General features: G+C 61.9%; 4 protein-coding genes across 8 annotated transcripts in view; 1 reads left to right on the forward strand and 3 right to left on the reverse strand.

The window, feature by feature from the left end:
- Positions 1 to 8,529, reverse strand: part of LOC118155469 (LIM homeobox transcription factor 1-alpha-like) — a 23,446-nt gene extending 14,917 nt beyond the window's left edge. For 2 of the 3 annotated variants that reach the window (XM_035308756.1, XM_035308754.1), the window contains exons 1-3: positions 8,143 to 8,475; positions 7,582 to 7,647; positions 4,218 to 4,404 (exon numbers count right to left, since the gene is read on the reverse strand). In XM_035308756.1, coding sequence (XP_035164647.1) covers positions 4,218 to 4,404; positions 7,582 to 7,639 — 245 coding nt within the window. In that variant the 5' untranslated portion in view covers positions 7,640 to 7,647; positions 8,143 to 8,475. The other variant, XM_035308755.1, reaches the window with a different exon arrangement.
- A 483-nt stretch (positions 8,530 to 9,012) lies between these two features.
- On the reverse strand, positions 9,013 to 12,052 carry LOC118155473 (hepatic lectin-like). The gene is made up of 6 exons (XM_035308761.1): positions 11,892 to 12,052; positions 10,940 to 11,047; positions 10,608 to 10,682; positions 10,158 to 10,309; positions 9,726 to 9,838; positions 9,013 to 9,518 (listed from the first exon to the last, which is right to left on the reverse strand). Exons 1-6 carry the CDS (start codon positions 11,932 to 11,934, stop codon positions 9,383 to 9,385), a joined length of 627 nt encoding a protein of 208 aa, XP_035164652.1. The 5' UTR covers positions 11,935 to 12,052; the 3' UTR covers positions 9,013 to 9,382.
- Positions 12,053 to 13,913: 1,861 nt separating this feature from the next.
- Positions 13,914 to 16,057, reverse strand: FBXL12 (F-box and leucine rich repeat protein 12). Its single transcript, XM_035308758.1, has 3 exons — positions 15,875 to 16,057; positions 15,608 to 15,680; positions 13,914 to 15,513 (listed from the first exon to the last, which is right to left on the reverse strand). Exons 1-3 carry the CDS (start codon positions 15,979 to 15,981, stop codon positions 14,767 to 14,769), a joined length of 927 nt encoding a protein of 308 aa, XP_035164649.1. The 5' UTR covers positions 15,982 to 16,057; the 3' UTR covers positions 13,914 to 14,766.
- UBL5 (ubiquitin like 5) lies at positions 15,992 to 17,780 on the forward strand. Of its 3 annotated transcripts, XM_035308767.1 has the most exons (5): positions 15,992 to 16,067; positions 16,400 to 16,462; positions 16,817 to 16,900; positions 17,011 to 17,048; positions 17,541 to 17,780. In XM_035308767.1, exons 2-5 carry the CDS (start codon positions 16,407 to 16,409, stop codon positions 17,582 to 17,584), a joined length of 222 nt encoding a protein of 73 aa, XP_035164658.1. In that variant the 5' UTR covers positions 15,992 to 16,067; positions 16,400 to 16,406; the 3' UTR covers positions 17,585 to 17,780. The 3 variants fall into 3 exon arrangements, with proteins under 3 accessions (XP_035164658.1, XP_035164656.1, XP_035164657.1); XM_035308765.1 differs by lacking the exon at positions 17,541 to 17,780 and having other exon boundaries at positions 16,018 to 16,066; positions 16,402 to 16,462; positions 17,011 to 17,122; XM_035308766.1 differs by lacking the exon at positions 17,541 to 17,780 and having other exon boundaries at positions 16,030 to 16,063; positions 16,402 to 16,462; positions 17,011 to 17,122.
- The last annotated feature ends 163 nt before the right edge of the window (positions 17,781 to 17,943 follow it).

The following is a 17,943-nucleotide window of genomic DNA, read 5'->3' on the forward strand; positions in this document are numbered from 1 at the left end:
AGCTCCTTCCACCCCAGCTCCTTCCATCCCAGCTCCATCCCAGCTCCTTCCCAGCTCCTTCCTTCCCATCTCCTTCTATCCCAGCTCCTTCCATCCCAGCTCCTTCCATCCCAGCTCCTTCCATCCCAGCTCCTTCTATCCCAGCTCCTTCCACCCCATCTCCTTCCATCCCACCTCCGCGCTTGCTGCAGACCCCAAGCACCAGCGCACTGAGGACAGTGGCAACCATCTGTGACCAGCACGGGCTGCTTGGGAGCAGAAAGGGGGGCTTGAAACATCAGGTGCACCTCGCACCATCCTCGTTCCCTGCCCAGGGGGGCTGGAAGGAGCTGCGGGACATCCCCTTTCCTCCTCCTTCGTCTCCCGTTGTCCTCGCGGAGGCACCCGGAGGCTGGGCGGGCAGCCCCCATTCATCACCGCCTTGTCGCGGTGCTCATTAGCTCGTTTATTTGCTCACTTCTCGGAGCGCTGTCACTTCTCATTACCTGCCCCATGGGCGGCGAGGGCCAGGAGGAGACGCGGGGGGACCCCGATGGAGAAGCTGGATGTGGCCGAGTGGGGCTGCCCGCAGCTTCTGGGGGGAAATCGGCACCTTTGGGAGCTTCAACGCTCCGCAAAGCAGAGCTGGGCCAAGCAGGGGGCAGCCAGAAGCCCTTTCCCGAGAGCAGCGCCTGTCAGCAGCTCTTGCAATCCATCACGTTTTGTCCTTGAGTCCCCGCTCGTCAGGTTCTGGCATTTCAGGCGCATCTCAAGCATCATTTTTGAAATTCCTCGGGCCTAGGAAGCGCGCTGATAATTTCCGAGCTGGCTGTAACCAAACGTCCCAAACACGGCAAAGGCTTTTATGCTCAAAAGCCCCCCCCCCAAAAAAAAAAGGGGGAAAAGAAAAAGGAAAGGGCCCAAATCCTTCTGCTTTCAACACCAATTTCATCATTTTTAGGGCCTGACTCCCGCGCCTGGAATGTGTGCGGTTTGCAGACAGCGCCTGGGCTCATTCTGCTCTCAAAGCCCTGTCCCGGCGCCTCCTCCCCAGGGGATCCTTGCCCCGGGGGGGAGCCCTCCCGCAGGGTTTGAAGCGTGACCCAGCCTGCTCAGCAGAGCTGCCCCTGGGTTCCCTCTGTGCCCCCCCCCTCCGCATGCCAGCCTGGATTTGCAGCCTGGGTCCCCCCCCATATGGAACAAGGCAGCTCGCTGCCACCTTTGCCTCCCCGTCTCCCATTTCTCACCTCCCACCCTGGCTGCTGGACCTCTCCCAACCTGCTCCGTGCAGAAAATTGGCCCAGACCAGGTCGGTGCTGGATGCCACCCAGGGACACAGCAGGACGATGCCGGGGGTCCCTGCAGCGCACCCACATCACTATTTTGGAGGCGTGCGCCCAGCCTGCTGCTCTCAGAGCGTTTTTTCCAAGGCTCCCTGCCCCTGACCATCCCTACCCGCTGCTCAGGGGGGACTGAGGCTTAAAAAAATGAAGCGAGCCGCTGCTGCTCTTGGTTCAGGACCTGACCGAGCGGGGCTGCCCGTGCCCCACTCAGGTGCCCCCTTGGGGGGCAAAAAAACAACACACCACCCTTTTGGTTGTGGATATGATCTCTGAGCGCAGCAATAGGTGGGGAAGAAGCTGCTTAAGGTGGGCTCGAGGTCACCTTGGGCTCTGCGTGATGCCCGGCCGGGATGCTAACAACCCAAAGGCACCCGTGGGGGGCCGACGGACGGATTGTGCCGCTCGCCCCCTCCTCACCCCTTAGCATCCAGCCGGAGAAGCCGCGGGGATTCGCGCAAGGACGGGGAGCACGAGGGCACAGGGAGCCCGCGCTCGATCACGTGGCGGCAGCGCGGCGATGGGGAGCCGGCGAGCCAGGTTCGAGCCGAGTTCACCCCCTATCTCCAGTGAGGACGAGCGAAATCATCTCCACATGGGCAAGAGGAGAGCGCGGAGGAGAGGGGGACGGCTGCCAGCGCGCGGCCGCGGTTCAGATCCCTCCCGACAGCTCCCCGGCAGCCCCCGCGTTGCCTGTCATTCCACAAAACAAACTTCAAAGTAAACAAGGCGCCCGGGACGGGGCCGTTGCAGCCACTCTATCATCCTTCAGGAGTATTTTCCTTCCTCCCCCCCCCCTCCCCGGTCCGTCCCGAGCCGTTGCTGTTTGATAGCGTTTACGCGAGCTGCCCGGAGCGGGATTTACAGGGCAGGTGCCTGAGCAAAGCGCAGGAGAGCTGGCGGGGCCCCAGGCGAGAGGGGAAGAGGAAAGCTTCCCAAAAGCCTTCAGATTGTGGTTTTATATGATAGGGACTGCAGAACAACATCCATCTTCGGGCTTAACATTTCATCTCTAGATCAACAGCCCGTTCCTTCCCCCACGTTCAGCTGCAGCTGCTGGCTTATCTCGCCATTAAAGCATTTTCCTCTTATTGCGCAGCTCGCATGAAGGGGGAATAAATGCCAGATGGGTCTCCCCTCCAGGTCACCCTGCTGCAGCCACGGTCTGCGCCGCGGCCCCGGGGCGACGCTGGGTCCTGCAGCCTGGGATTAATCGCCGGCCAAACCCGGGAACTTTTGGAGAGTCAAGGCCAAGAATGCGGACTCGGGGGGGAGCGGATTTCCAAACAGCAGGACTGAGAGTTTGCCTCCCTGGAAATTCCCATGCTGGGAGCACAAAGGTGCTGAGCAGACGCCGTTGGAAGCGCCCGGAGGACCGACTTTCAGGACTTGCAGACCCTAAAGGCGTCTTTGCAAATCGGGCTGAGGTCCTTCGAGCGCTGCAGCGAGGTGGAGCAGACCGGGTCCGGCACCGAGCAGCGGCAGCGTGGTCAAATTCAGCGCAGGGCGAGGGGAAATGGCACGTCCTGAGGACGCACGGCCTCCCTTTTCGGCCAAAAGCAGCGTGGAGGCTGGGGTCTCCACGACACCCCACGGAAACCCCATCACAAATCAGGCACCCAGCTCCTCGGAGGGACGAGGGGCTCCGCGCAGACGGGTTTTGCCAACACATTTGTGTCTGATTACGCACGACCACGGCCACCAAACGCCCTCCAGCCACCGGCTCCTCCTGGTCAAAGCAGAGACCTGGCAGAGGCCCATCCTGCTCAGACCCAAGCAGCCCTTGGTGCTCACCCTTTGTGGCTGAAGGGCGAGGGAGAAGCCTCCTCGTGCCTGCCCGGCTCTCCCAGCCACCCCGGGGAAGCGGGCAAGCCCTGGTGTTTTTATTGCCATCCCCATCGCCGCCAAGCTCCTGCGTCACTGGCGGGGAGGAGGCTGCGCTCTCTGATGAAGCACGGAGGAGATAAGATCGGGCCGGTCAGAAAAGACTTTAGAGGATGCTGCCAAACTCCAGCAACCCAGCAATGCCCCGGGGTGTCTCCCCCAACTCCCCGGCCAACACCAGACACCCCAAAAAGGATGCCCGCCTTCGCATCTTTGAGTTTTGCAGGCTGAGCTGGGGATAAATACGGTTTTTCTTGGAAATATGCGCGAGACGGAGGCCCCGACTCGCTAACTGCAGAGACGCCACCCTGCCCGCGGCCCCGTTTCGCTCATTTCTGCTTCCACACTCTCATGACAAAGCACGACCTCCACCATCCCACTCTAGCTTTTGCCCCTGCTGACGAAATCAATCTAAAAAACAGATATATATATATATATATATATTTCCAAATAAACCCACTGGCTGCGTTTTATCCATCACACAAGGCAGAGCCCAGCAGTAGAGGGAGGCTGATCCTGCCACGGGTTAATGTCGGGGTGCCTGCTTCCGTGCCGCACCTCCAGATTCACACTTTATCACCCCATTTAATCCACACCAACAAGCAGAGAAAGGGAGCAATCCTTCCACTCTTGGAAGCCCTGGCAAGTTGTTCCAAAGGAGAACTTGGTGGCGTCCACCCTGCTAGAGGGCCAGGGCTGCCACCACGAGCAGAGAGGAGCAACAGCAAGAAAACCGGCACAGCCCCACGGCGCATCCTTTGGGACGGGCTCCTCCGCACCAAGGAGCGGGGTCCGGCTCCTGCCCCGTCACCAGGACGCAAAGCATCCAGCCGGGACCGCGTGTCTCCAAGGCTCAGCCTCCCTCCTTCCATCCCAGCAGCTGAGGAGAGCGTTCGATCCCAGCGGCGTGGCGTTGGGATCCCAGGACCCCACTTGGCACCTGCTCCCTCCCCGCCTGGGATGGAGACGGTCAGCACCGAGCCCGGCCCCCCTGCCCCCCCAAAATTCACTTACTTCTCGTAGTCGTGCTTGCAGTAGAGCTGCCGGTTGCGGCAGTAGCAGGTGCCGGAGAGGGGCTGCAGGCAGACGGCGCATTTCACGCAGCCTTCGTGCCAGGAGCGCTCGTTGACGCGCAGGAGGAAGCGGTCGGAGATGGGGGTGTCGCAGCCGGCGCACACCTCCCGCATCTTGGGGTCGGAACCTGGGCGGCGGGGAGAAGGTGGCGTGAGAAGGAGCTGGGCTCTGCCCCGGGGCGCATGTTCCGTGCGGGGGGTGTCTGCTTTTTGGGAGGGGGAGATGCTTAGCCTCGCACAACTGTTTGCTTGCACGATTATCTACTGGTTTGGCTGTTTTTATTAAAAAAAAAAAAAATAACACCACGTGGTGTTGGTGTCAGCAGCTGAGCACGCACAGGAGGGCGAGAAGGGAGGCTCGGCAAGGAGCTCAGCCTCGAAAATGAAGGCAGAAGTTGGCCCTGCGAAAGCAGCAGCAAAGCTGCTCCTGCGAAAGCAGAGGAAAGGGTTTCTGCGCGGTGACTTCCAGGGGAATCGCGCTCCCGGCGTCGCGCGAGCTGGACGTGGGGAACACACACAATAAGAACCGGGGAGACAACGTGGAGCAGATCCACGCAGGAGGCGGTGGGGCTGCAAACCTTGACCCGGGCCAGGGCACAGCCCCGGGGGGTGAATTTTGCCCACTTTCACCCCACGCTCGGCGCTGAGCTGCTTAAAGGAGGAAAGGCTGCAGAGATTTGGGATTCCCCCCCCCCCCCGCCCCCTCGGCGTTATCAACATACAAATCTATGGCTGCTCTTCAAAGGCTTCGTCATGATAGCTTCAAGGTAGAGGAGTGAGCAATAAATGCGCTATCTGCTGCGCTGGATCTGGGCTGCAGGCTGAGCCAGGCAGAGACGCCCCCTCCGATGCGCACAGCCTCCGCGGTGCCAAGCTCCTTGGCTTTTACGAGCGCTTATCGCCGTCCTCTCCCTCCCCAGCCTGGGAACACCTGCCCCAGCGGGGCTGGGGGTAGGGGGGGGACACGGTGGCTTCACGGGGACGAAGCTGCCGAGGGGGAGCGAGGTCTCGGAGGAGCGGGGGGCTCGGAGGGCTCGAGCCCTTGGCGAGCAGCAGGGCCAGCTGCAGGTCACTGCTCCAGGGCGAGGAGTGGAGAGGGGTTGCGCTGGCCTCTGCCTAAAGAGGGATTTGAACCGAAACCGGGCTGGGACACACGGAGGAGCCCTGAGCCAGCCCCTCGGCAGCTGGCTTTCCAGTTTCGGGGACATCGGCGAGCTGGAATTGTGCACCCTTGGGTGCGGAGGGGGCATGGGCTGCTGCAGGGGCAAAACACGGGTGGGCAGAAAGTGCCTGCAGGCAGGAAGCTTTCTGAGCTCTCGTTCTGCCCAAGTTTAGCTGCAGCCAGAGAAGGAGAGGCCACAACGTCCTGAAATCCTCTGAAACCGCAGCAAATGCAAAGGTGGCTCTGGGAAATTTGGGTGAAGGCAGGTGATCCTCCTTGCGTTTTGGGCACTGCTGCCATGACACCAAGGCAGGAGCAAATGTCAGCAGGGAGTAAATTTGAGTAATTTGGGTTTGCTACACCCAGAAGCGCCTCCAAAAATGGGGGTGTGTTGGGCAGCAGCATCTTCTGCCACGTTTCATGGGGTCCTGCACCACTGGCATCCCATCCCAGCTGACTTCAGCTGCTTGCCCAAGCCCCCCTCGTGGCTCCCGGGCTCAGCACAGCTTCTTAATCGAGTGCTGAGGTTTGGAAATGGGACAGCAGCTCCCGTGGGAGGGGGGCAGATCCTGAAAGCTTATGCTTCTTGCAGCCACCCTGAACGGCTGGGGCCAGAGCCAGTGTCGGGGCTCTTGGTGCTGCAGCAAGCCCAAAACGCGCTCCGCAAGGGCAGAGGCACGGATCTGTCCTCGCTGCAGCCCCTGCGAGCAGCTCGGGGGTGGAAAGGGGGATTTGAGCTCAGGAAGGTGACAAATGAAGGCGTGCCGTGCCAGAGCAGCAGCACGCCGGCACCGGGGCCGCGAGGAGGGCTGTGATGGCGCAGCACCGGCACGGTGGGGCCGCGGGTGCTCATCCCAGCTCCGTCCAGCTCCCCCTTTTTCCTCCGCTAGCAACTCGTGCAGTCAAACATTTCCACCCTTCTTGCATCCCAAGGGACCAAACCTCCCATGGGTTACGGTGTGGGTACCGGCTCCCCGACAACCCCAAACTCCTCTTTAATGGGGGGCGGGGGGGGGGGGGGAAGCAGGGAATGGTTTCACGCCGAATTAGCCCAGGGCGGATATTTAAACAGCTGGGGACATTTTCATAGCAAAAGGGGGGGATCGCTGTGAAAGGGAGAGGCAGAAAACTTGGGAGAGGAGGGGGTGGGCAAGGAGGCTGCTGGGGATTGAGGCTGGGGGGGGGGGGAGGAAGGGTCGGGATGCAGGGGCAGGGACAGCAGCGCAGCTCTGCCAGGCTGTGATTCCCACCTGAGCCTCAGACACGAACGCGAACGATGCCCTTAGCACAACGCCAGCGGTGTCGAGCTCGGGAGGAGGAGGGGGGGGGGCAGAGGGGATGTGAAAAGTCCCGGGAGAACGCCGGCTGCCCCCATTCCCCAGCGGGAAGGGAAAGCAGAGGAGGTTCTGCCCTTCACTGCCCCAGAGACCTCAGCCTTTTCCGAGCGGTCGCAGAAATGCAACAGTTTGGCCCAGCCGCTGCGCTAACGAAGAGCAATTTCCACCCACCCTGCCGCAGCTCGGCGAGAAGGGGCGAAGGCATCGGCGTGCCCGGGGCGGGGGGGCAGCTCTCGGGTGCCTGGGTCTAAATTTGCCCCCCCTGGCCAGGCCCTGCTGAGGTGGCCGGATCCGGCCTCGCTCCGTTGGGGAGCGGCAAAACCCCATGCGGGGTGCGGGTTGTGCGTAAAATCAGCGAGGAAATGGGGGGGAGAGGGGCTCGGAGGAGGCGAAGGGGCTTTTTGGGGGGGGCTCAGGGCAGGTAAGGAAGGGTCGGATGCTGGGGCTGTCCCCGTCCATCCCGTGCTCGGTGCCTCGCCGGAGTCACCGAGAGCCGTAAGGACAGCACCAGCCCCCCCGGAGCTGTTTTGGGGTCGCAAGGGAATGGGGACCCGGGGGGGGGGGGGAAATGGGGCGGGGGGGAACGACATTTCGCAGCTTTACCAGGGCTTGGGCTGCCTCCAAAGCATCAAACAGCAAAACCGGGCTGAGCCCGGGGCCGCTCCCGTTCCCGGTGCACCGGGACCGGAGCCGGTAGGGACGGAGGAGCGGGGACAGCGGGAGAGGGGGGGACACAGGACGGGACGGGACGGGACGGGAGGGTCGGGGCCGGGCTCTGCTCGTTCCCCGCCACCCCCGGCACTCACCGAAGCCCAGAACCGGCGTCGCCTGCTGCAGGCAGGACGGAGCCTCCTCCGTCTTCATCCCGGCGGCTGCGGGCGGAGAGCAGCGTTAGGACCGGCCGGGGGGGAACCGAGCCCAAAGCCTCCCCCCCCCAGCCCTGGGGGTGTCCCGTCGGTCCCCGTCGTTCTCCGCGTCCCGTTAAAAGAACGGCAACGAAATCCCGGCGGCGGCGGCTCGCACCCGCCCCGGTCCTCCCGGTCCCGTTGAAGCAAGCCCCGACCTTGCCCCCGGGATCCCCGAGAGCCTCCCCGCCCGCTCCGGGTCCCGGGGATGCCGCGGCGGGGGTCGCTCCCCCCATCCCCAGCTCCGCGTCCAGGAGACCCGACGGGAACCCCCATACACACACCCACGGGCCGGTTCCCGGTGCCCGGTTCCCGGTGTCCGGTGCCCGGTGTCCGGTTCCCGGTGCCGGGCTCACCGCGCCCGGACGGGGCGCACCGGGAGCGCGTCCCCGTGGTTGCCGTCAACCGGGTACCGGCTCCCCGCGACCCCCCACACCCCACCCCACCGTGCTCGGCACCTACCGGGGCACCGGAGGCACCGGCACCGGTACCGGCACCGGCGCTTTTCGGGGAGCGGAGCGGGGCGCGAGTGTGCGCGGGGCAGAGCGCGCAGCCCCCGCTCGTGTCCGCGCCCGTGCCCGTGAGCGCCGCCGCCCCCCGCCTCCCCCGGGAGCGCGCCTGAGCCGGGAGCGCGTCGGGGGCCCCATCCCGCCGGGTCCCCCGAGCTGAAGCCCGCTACGAGCAGTGCCCCGTCGGCGACTGTCGCGATAGAGGCGGCGCTCCCCGCTGGCGCCGAGGTGGGGGTTCCGTGGGAATAGGGCCGTCGTGGGGCTCCGCGCAACCGGGCGCGTTAAGCCGCCGCTTTTACCGCTCCCCGAAGGGCTGCCGGTTCTGTCGCGACAGCCGTGTCGCCGACAGGGAAGGCGGCGGCGCGTCCTCCCGCCGTCGGCGCGGTCGCGGTGCCCGGGCTCGGGCAGCTTCGATTGCCCCGGCCCTCCCCCGGCTTCCAAACGAATCCGCCGCCGGCACCGTCCCGGCAGCGGGGAGAAGGGGGGAGACGGTGGGGACCCCCCCCGGGGGCTGCCCGGCCCGGCCGCCCCCTGAACCCCGGGGGCTCCCCCGGGGCGAGAAGGAGGCGGGGGACCCCCGGGATGGGGTGCGGCGGGGGGGTGTCCTTGTCGGGGCGGTTCCTCGTGGGGGGGGTGTCCCTATAGGGGGGTGTCCTTATGGGGGGGCGCTATGGCGGGGGGGCGCCATCATAGGCGGGGGCGCCCACCCTTTGGTGCCAGCAGCCCCTCCTGGCACAGCACAAAGCTGGGCTCATCCGATGCCAAGCGGGGGCCGGGCAGTTTTGCAAAGTGGAATCCAAATTTTTTAAAAAATAAAAAGTTCCCAAAATGACGATTTTTTTTTTTTTTTTTTCCCCTGATAGGAAAACTGAGCTGGCACCAACTCCCCAGACACAGCGCTCAACCCGCACCCTGCATCCCCTTAGTGCCCGCCGCCGCCCCAGCTCGGCCTCCCTGGAGCAGAGAGGCCGCGTTAACCATTGCTCCAGAGCAATAATCCTCCTTTATTCGGCCGAGCTCCCCATGGAGAAGCTGGATTCCTGCTTAGGACCATGGAAGTCCATCCCTGTCCCCAGCAGGACAGGGCGGTCGAGAGGAACCAGCAGGAAATGGGCAGGATAGTATAAATTAAGAAGAGAAAGGACACATTTGGGGTGCCAGGGCACCGGCACGCCGCTTTGCTCGGCGCCAGCTCAGTTGGGCACAGGCTTTTCACAGAGGTAGTAGCACTCGAAGGTGCAGTAGACGTCGTTCCACTGCCCAGAGGTCCAGATGTGGGCACAGTCCTCGTTGTTGCCGCTGTTGTTGGGCTCGCCCTCCTTCCAGAATCTGGGCAGAGAAATGCCAAATCGGGCGAGGGAAATGTGGGGAGCGTGGGGTGGGGGCTAGCTACGCCTGTCTTGGGTGAATTTGGATGATTTTGGGCACCTTCAGATGCTGTGCTTGGCTCTGCTACTGTGTTAGACCTGATGTGAAACAGGGGTGCGCCAGCAGGCTGCGGTTTTGGGGTGCCCAGCGGGGCAGGCTGGCACTCACGTGAACGTGCTCTTGTAGTCGGTCCCGTCGATCCATTCCCACTCCCCTTCCGAGTTCCCGTCCGTCAGCCCAATCCAGAAGCGCTCATTCCTTGTCCTGAACATGACAAAATTCTGCAGCGGGGAGAGGGATCAGGAGGGAAAGCGCCAGGAAAGGGCTCCCGGAGCGAGAGGGCTCGGGGCACAGCTGAGCCCTGCGCTTGGCTGCTCCTTGGGGTCGCGGAGGAGCGGGATGGGGACCAGAGCATCCCGCAGAGCCCCGGAGCCTGGGCTGGCGGGCAGGCAGCGCGAGTTCTGCCTGCTCTCTGCTGGCTGCTGCCGAGGACAACAGCAGGCTCTGGGACGTTCCGGCATCCCAAAGTTGGGGCGTGAGGCATGGAGCAAAGGATGCAGACAGGAGCTGGGTCTAACTGGTGGCTGCTGGGGTCTTTACCTGCTTGGCGAAGCTGTTAATGATGGCCAGGCGCGAGTGCATCTCCTCGCACTGGGTCTTTGCCTTGTACCAGCTCATTCTGTCTATGGAGAAGTAGTAGCATTTGCCATCGAAGTATTCCCACTCCCTGGCTTCGGGTCCGCAGGGAAACACTGGGGGAAGAAGGATGGGGGGGGAAGTCAGGAGGGATTTCCCAGCAGTGCGCCAGTGCCAAACTGGTACGGGCACAATCCTGCAGCCAAATACTGGGTTCCCACAAAAGCATCTAAAAGATGCCTCTACTACAAGGTGGATTTTTATTTCCAATGGAAAAAAAACTTGTCAGAAGGCAGGAGAGCAGACCCCGCTGGACCACCCTGCCCCCCTGGGGCCCTGTCTGCAGGTGCCAGCTTAGGGAAAGCGCAGAGGGGGGGTACAATGCCGTGGGTCTGGGCAGCACACGGGACTTACAGAGGGAATCCCTGTTGGAAAAGTTCTGTTTCTTCTCCGTGTGCACCTCGTTGAGTTTAGAAGAGATGGCAGAAACTGCGTTGAGAGAGGGAGAGAGACACGGTGGGGTACTGGTTGTACTGGTATCGGCCAAGGATGAGGATGAGCTCTGTTCTGGTGCATTTAACCCACTCCCTGCTCCATGCCTCATCCTTTGTCTCCGTGGAGGTCCGAGCCCCCAGCATGGTGCCAGCCCCCAGCCCCACAACCTCACGCATCTCTTGGTCCTACCCGCCTAATTAATTAGCGTGAATTAACATGAAGCATCCACCCGCTTGGAGGGGCTTTGGTACCTCTGGAGAGCGACACCGCAAACAGGGTGATCATCAGCAAGAAGGAGAGCGCCAGCAGAAGGTAAATCGTGAGAAAGGACCTCAGCTTCTGCTGGAAGAAGCTTCTGTCTTTAAAACAAAACACAAGAGATGTGAAAAACGGTTCCCCTCTGGCCACCGGATTAATTTGAGTTTCGTAGCTCCTCGGGCTCCATTGGTAGAAGGGTTAATGAATAACCTGGAATGGTTAACTTTTTGCTACAGAAGGCAAAATTTGGGGGGTAGCTCCTGTCCCGACCCCTCTGGGGCACAGCGATGGGCACAACGGCTGTCACGCCGGTGCCTTGTGCTAGCATTGCCCCGTGTTATGGGGCAGGGCAGGTGATTTTCTGCCAGGTATCACACAAACGGAACAAAACCAGTGCCTCCTCCACAGAAATGATGATTTTACGCTGTGTATTTTGGGATGTGACATGGTCTAGACCCTCCCAGCTCCGTGGTGGAAAAGCAAAATGGGTTTCTCCAGTGACAGCCCACTGGGGGGGTCTTTGCTGTCCCTTACTGGTGCTGGGGGGCTCGGAGGGGGTCAGAGACACCCTTGGGAGGTCTCTGAGACACCCTGTGAGGGTGCTGGGAGCCGATTTTGGGGTACCAGGACCCTTCCAGGTTAAACGAACCCACTCTCAGGTGGTGCTGGGTGGGCACCCACAGCCCCTCACGGCCCCCCCTCGCCCGTTCTCCAGCTGAGCCTCAACTCAGGGAGCAGCTTCTTAGGGCAGGGTTCCTCATCCCAACCAATCAAGCCCGTTAGATCCAATTAGCCAAGCTCCCTAACGGGTGCCCTGAAGCCCAGACCTTCCTCTTCCTCACAAACCAAGCACGTTGGCAGGAGAAGACCAGGCCAGGAGATCGGGGCTCGGTGCCTCTCTCCATGAAGCAGCGGATCGAAGGGTTTAGCAGGGCTGAGGTTTACCTTTAAAGATGTGCAGGTCATCGTGGAGATGTTCCTCGTCCATCGCCACGAGCTTTGGCTGGCCCTAGGAGCACGTCGGTAGGAGCGTGGTCATCAGAGTGTTTGGAGGAGAGGACGCGCAGTGCCTCTGGGGACGTTCGGTCCAAAGGTTAGCGTTTAACCAGCAGGTTTTCAAGCTGCCTCTTATTGGCTCCTGCTCTCAAAATAGCAGCTTGGATCGCGTCCACTTCCAATAACCCGCCTGTCTGGGGGCTCTCGGCCAGACGAGCTGGGCACCCGTTTGGGTTGAACACCCCTTTGAAGTGAAAAGGGCAAATTGTCGGCTTTCTGAGGCGGTTCCCTCGAGTGGAAGGGAACGAACGCGCCGCTTCCAGGGCAGGTCTGGAAAACAGACTTCGGTTTGGGAAGGAGCTGCTCGGGAACCTTCTGATGAAGCGCTGCTCCCTGAATTCATCGATAACCCAGAGTTCAGGGCCTTTCTCTGGTGAATTCTTTTCGTTTGGGGGGCCGTGGCCTTCACTCCCCCCAGCCCCGACACAACCCCGTCTCCTGTCCCATACGCTGTTTTTTGGGGGGTTGTAGCTGGCTTTCTGCAAGTCTTTAGGCCCGCATTTAGGAAGTGTAGGGGGTTGATTCTGTCATGTGCACGCAGTGAGGGGGGCTTGGGGGAAGAACCATGCAAGCTCAAGGAGTTATGTGATGGCCAAAGATGAAATGGAGACCGGACCCCTCCGAGCTTGGGACTGAGCAGAAACAAGGCCCTGGAAGAGCTCCCCACAGCTTGTGAGGAGAAGATGCTTCAGCTGATGGGTGAGGAGAGGCAATGCTGTGCTGCTGGGGCACCGGAGATGTTTCATGACTTCAAGAGGGCCCTTCCAGTCCTTTCCTCCTACATTTTGCCTCTGGTCACCCAATATTCACAGTTCCCCTCATGCGATAGCCAGCAGCCAAAACTTAATGCAGCAGGAAGCCTGCTTTGAGGCGTGCGGACTTGGAATTGTTGTTTCGTGCTATTCCTCGTTCAGAAATTATGCATTCTGCAGAGACGATGGAAAACGGGCGAGTTGGGACCGTCAGATATTAAATTAGGTTGTGTGGTGCGCTGTGCCATCAGGCTCGCAAACATCCCACTGCAAACATCGGGAGAACATTTAGGTTCTCCTGGCATCAGGCTGCACGTTGACTGACTGACAAATTTGGCTGGTTTTAATTTTCCCTTTTGCTGTTTTACCTTCGCTCTCGGAGCCCAGAGAGTGCTGGGACAGACAGTGCTGAAGTTTTAATAACGCTAATTACTGCAGCGTAAATCTCCGGGCCTGCGATAAACACGTAGCAGCGGTTATTAAGCTGGCAGCCTTGGGATGCTTTCCAAAGCAGAGCTGGGGCATTTACCACTGTTTATTTGCCCCAAAGCTGCAGCGAGATTGTTTGTGTATGGGAACGGGAAAGCAGAATGAGGCCAGGGCACAAAGACCGGCTGCTAGCGAGGTGCACAGCAACGAGGATTTCGTCACAGGGGTCACTGCCATCCAGGGCTGGCCAAAACCTAGCAGCTCGTTGCACAACCCGCAGCTGAATGGAGGGGACGGGGTGCACGGGGTGAAAAGAGCCGCGTCTCGAAGCAGCACCTGGTAGGAGAGAGGCTCAGCTGAGACGTTAATCCTTCCTCCCACTGCACTTCCTAGGAAATCTCTCTCGACTCTCCTGGCTCCCAGTGGGGAAAAAAATTGAGGTACTTGTGCTCCGCAGGAAACCGGTTCGTATCAGAGGGGATGTGAACATCCAAGAGAATCTCTTAGAGGATCCTGGACCTGGACTTTTGCTCGAGCTCTCTTCAAGCGCTGTCCCTACCATAAAGGACTGGAGGGGTGGCTAAAGTGGGAGACAGATCCCCGGGTTTCCCCAAGGCAGCTCATCCCACCGCAGCTTTGTTAATACCCGAGTGCACTGCCTGGTGGCAGAAGCCGCCTGACTTCTTAATTTTATTTAGTTCAGTTAAAACCTTGCAGCAGGGAGGAGACATAAGCCAAAATATTTATTTTTATTTAATAAATGCAATATTTGATTTTAAAATGCCCTTGGCTGACTCCGGGAGCCAAGAATAGCAATGTCACAGCGCTACAAGCCACAACGTCCGTTATCCGGGGTTACAACACTGAGGGTGGGAGGAGATCGGGGGCAATAGAAGTGACAGGGCAACGTGGCTGCTCCCAGGAAAACCAAGAGAGGCCACGGCAGCCTCGACGATGCCTGCAAGCCCACGCCAGTCCACCTGTGGCCATATGTTAGCACCATTTAGGAACCCCCGGCACCAAAACTTCCTGGAGAACAGCTTCAAATGCCAGTCCTGGAAAAAGGCACAAGTGTGATGACAGCCCGGCCTGTGACAACCACGCTGTCTGGGCAGATCACCCCAGCTCTTCCCAGAAAACAGCCCTGGCACGTGTGGCTGAAATATTTCTTCCTCAGCACAGTTTGCAGCCTACGTGCAGGGCGGTGAGGCAACCGGGTTAGGCATTAACTGGATGTCTGGGCTTTGGGCTCTGCGGCAGGAGGGCGCCTCGCTTCACTCCTGCAATCCGGCACAGGTTAAGCTGCTGCCTGATGCTCAGCAGCAGCGGGAAGAGGAGCAAACAGAGCTTTAGCTTGTAAACCGGCCACACACACACCCTCTAACCTCAGCCAGCCCTTCCTTGGCTGTTTCAGCCCCTAAATAATTCTGTTCCCCAAAACGTGAACAGCAACTCCCAAGTAATAAGGTTTTACCCCCAAAAAAGGGGAATTGGAAGCTCAGCAATGAGTGGTGAACGCCCTCCCCCTTTGGGCTGTTCAAGGAGTGTGTGAGAAGCTACAGTTGGGCAAGCTCGCCTGAATTTTACCCATTCGCCTGAATTTTACCCATTCCCTCATCTCCAAAGTCAGCCCCGTCCAGTTTCAGGCTCCTCAGCTGGGGAAGCGCTCGGCCCAAAGCGGCAATGGCGTCAGGGGAAAACTTATCGCAGTGGTCAAGGTGCAGCGTCTCCAGGCCCTTCAGGGCAGCTAAACAAGCCAGGCCCACGTTCGTCAGGGAGTCAGCGCTGCTGATCTCCAGGAACCGGAGATGTTTCATGTGGCGCCCGATGAAGTGCAGGGCCGAGTCGGTCACGACGCAGTGACGCAGCACCAGGCGCTCCAGCTCCTCCAGGTGCGGAGCCGCGCTCTGAATCCCCGCGTCCGTTACGCGGTAGGTCCCCGACAGGGTCAGCGTCTTCAGGCGGTTGCGGGAAGAGACGTTCAGCAGGTGCTGGTTGGAAAATGCAGGGACTTTGCGGACCGCAAGGTGCTGCAGCCGGGGCAGGGCTTGGGCGGCAGAGCCGCAGAACCAGACGGCAGGGATTTCGCAGCAGCTCAGCTCCAGGACCGTGATGGAAGCGGGGAAGCTCTCGTAGGGCAGCGGGCGCAGGTCGGCTTCGGCCAGGCAGAGCCGGGAGAGCCGCGGGCAGCGTTTCGCCAGGGCGGCCAGCAGCGCAGGGGTCAGCAGCCGCTCCCTGCCGCCGGCGAGCAGCACGCCCCGAACCCGCAGCGTCCTCAAGCTGTCGCCCAGGCGGTGCCGAACCAGCTGCCACAGGATCTTGGAGCTGAGCTGGGGGGGAGAAAAATTAAAAATAATAAAAAAAAGGGGGCGATCACACAAGGGGGCCGGAGGGGTGCAGACCCCAGCCGGGGGAGAAGCCCACCTTGTGCGGGCTCAGGTCCACGTCTGCCCACAGCACCCGGTCCTGCACCAGCTGCCTCCAACGCCGGCAGACCCTGCAGGGAGGAGAGAAAGGAATCACGGAGGAAGCCGGGGGACCGGGGAGGAGGCGGCCGAGCCCCCGGGAGACCGGGGAGGAGGAGGCCGGGGGAGCGGGGACCCTTGGGGAAGGAGGCAGTCGGGGCTTGGAGACGGAATGGAAGCGGCCAGGACTCCGCAGGAGAGGCCTGGTCGCCGGTGCCGGCCCCACCTGGCCGCACGGAGCCGGTCCCGCAGCGGCAGCAGCGCCAGGACCCGCAGCAGCACCGAGTCGGGGATCCGGGCCGCCATCTTGGCCGCCATTTTGTGCGCCGCCATTAGGGGGCGCTGCGGAGCTTCCGGTCCCTCGCACTTCCGCTTCCGGTGCAGCGGCGGCGGAGCTGCGCAGCGAACGGCGGCGGCGGTGGGTGCCGGGACCCCTTCACGAGGCCCCCCCTTAGCCCCGATAATCCCTCCCGGGGTCTCTCCCGTCACTCTCAGCAATCCTCCCCGCTTCTGGGTAACCCCCGTTCCCGGTAAACCTCGCCTCCGGTAACTCCCTCCCCCGGTAAATCGTCTTCCGGTAACCCCCGTTCCCGGTACCCCTCGCCGCTGGTAACCCCCAACCCCCTGGAAAACCTCAGCCCCGGTAAACCCTCCCCCCGGTACCCCACCTCCGGTAACCCCCCCCCCCCCGTCCCCGGTACCCCCCCCCCCCCGAGCCCCCCCCCCCCCGGTAACCCCTCTCTCTTCCCCCAGCAACCATGATCGAAGTCGTTTGCAACGACCGCTTGGGCAAGAAGGTGCGGGTGAAATGCAAGTATCCCCCGGGACCGGGACCGGGGGGGGACACCAGTGAGCACCGGGGGACCGGGAGAACACCGGGGAGGAGACCGGGGGGGGGTGCCAGGGGGCCAAGAGAGTACTGGGAGAGAGCATAGGGGGACTGGGAGGGAACTGCGAGGGCACCAGAGGGAGCACCGGGGGGGACCGGGAGAGCACCGGGGAGGGCTCGGGGGGGGCATCAGGGGGGCACTGGGGACCAGGAGGGCACCAAGGAGCAGCAGGGGGGTGCTGGGGGGACACCGGTGGGTACCGGGGGGTGCTGGGGGGACACCGGGGGGTGCTGGGGGGGGGCTCCTCCCGCTTCTGCTTTCCTTAACGGGGCCGCCAGCACCGAGGACTCCATCCGTGACCTGAAGAAGCTCATCGCGGCGCAGACGGGGACCCGCTGGGACAAGATCGTGCTCAAGAAGTGGTGAGGGGGCCGGGGAAGGGGGGACGTCGTGGCGCCCGCCGCGTCCCCGGGGGGCTTGGGGACAGGGGCCGTGACGACCGGCCCGCGCCTCACTGCCGCGTTTCCGACAGGTACACCATCTTCAAGGACCACGTCACGCTCGGGGACTGTATCCTTCCCGCGGGGCCGCGTCTCAGTGGCCTCCCTCCGGGGGCGCGTTCCCGTTAAATGGGGGTGGGGGCGGAGGGGGGGGTGCCTGGTCCCGTGCCGTTAGCGGGCGGGGAGGTTCAACGGGGGAACGGGGGCATTGTCACCCCCCGTCACGGCCACCTCGTCGAGTTATTAAGGTTTGGGAAAGGCCTCCAAGGTCCCAAGCGTCCCCCTAGTGCCGATGTCACCCACCGAACCGATGTCACCCACCGAACCGTGTCTCCCAGCACCACGTCCGGCCTCTCCTTGAACGCCCCCAGGGACGGGGACTCCCCCACCTCCCTGGGCAGCCCGTCCCAACGCCTGGCAGCTCTTTCTGAGAAGAAACGCCTCAAAATTTCCAACCTGAACCTCCCCTGGCACAACCTGAGGCCGTTTTCCAGTCCTTTGTTTTACCCGTGAGAAGAAGCCGACCCCCAGCTCCCCCCCCCTCCTTAACTCCATCCTGCAGATGAGATCCACGACGGCATGAACCTGGAGCTGTACTACCAGTAGCCGGGCCACCAGCGGCCGCCTCGTCCCTTCCCAGTGTTCCCAGTTCCCCCCCACCAGTGGAACCAGTGTCCCCCCCCATGGGATCCCCCCGTTCCTTCCCCCCCCCGCCATGGCTGGGCTCCGGCCCCGCTGAGGCTCTAAACGGCCCCGCGGGTGTTTTTTTTTTCTAGTTTCTAATAAACTCCTCCCTCCACTCGCTGCTCTCTGCGTGCTTTTGGGAGCGGGGGCCGCGATCGGTGCCCCCCTCCCCCGGGACCGCGATCGGTGCCCCCCCCGCCCCGGGAAGGGACGGGGACAGAACGAGCGCTTTTACCCTTTTTGACCCTCGGCAGCCACCGTCCCTTCCTTGATCACGTGCC

The sequence above is a fragment of the Oxyura jamaicensis genome, chromosome 30, assembly GCF_011077185.1.
Source record: "Oxyura jamaicensis isolate SHBP4307 breed ruddy duck chromosome 30, BPBGC_Ojam_1.0, whole genome shotgun sequence".
NCBI lineage: Eukaryota > Metazoa > Chordata > Aves > Anseriformes > Anatidae > Oxyura > Oxyura jamaicensis.

Bases quoted from the DNA above. Each gene is read 5' to 3' on its own strand.
- LOC118155473 (XM_035308761.1), bottom strand. From the start codon at position 11,934: ATGGACGAGGAACATCTCCACGATGACCTGCACATCTTTAAAG. The intron at 10,683-10,939 runs GTACCAAAGCCC...CTCTCAACGCAG, and splicing joins TGCGGTGTCGCTCTCCAGAG to TTTCTGCCATCTCTTCTAAA. The intron at 9,519-9,725 runs GTGAGTGCCAGC...TTCTCTGCCCAG, and splicing joins GACTACAAGAGCACGTTCAC to ATTCTGGAAGGAGGGCGAGC.
- FBXL12 (XM_035308758.1), bottom strand. From the start codon at position 15,981: ATGGCGGCGCACAAAATGGCGGCCAAGATGGCGGCCCGGATCCCCGAC. The intron at 15,681-15,874 runs GTGGGGCCGGCA...TCCTCCCTGCAG, and splicing joins GACCGGCTCCGTGCGGCCAG to GGTCTGCCGGCGTTGGAGGC. The intron at 15,514-15,607 runs GTGGGCTTCTCC...TCTCCCCCCCAG, and splicing joins TGGACCTGAGCCCGCACAAG to CTCAGCTCCAAGATCCTGTG.
- UBL5 (XM_035308765.1), top strand. From the start codon at position 16,407: ATGATCGAAGTCGTTTGCAACGACCGCTTGGGCAAGAAGGTGCGGGTG. The intron at 16,463-16,816 runs GTATCCCCCGGG...CGGGGCCGCCAG, and splicing joins AAGGTGCGGGTGAAATGCAA to CACCGAGGACTCCATCCGTG. The intron at 16,901-17,010 runs GTGAGGGGGCCG...CGTTTCCGACAG, and splicing joins AAGATCGTGCTCAAGAAGTG to GTACACCATCTTCAAGGACC.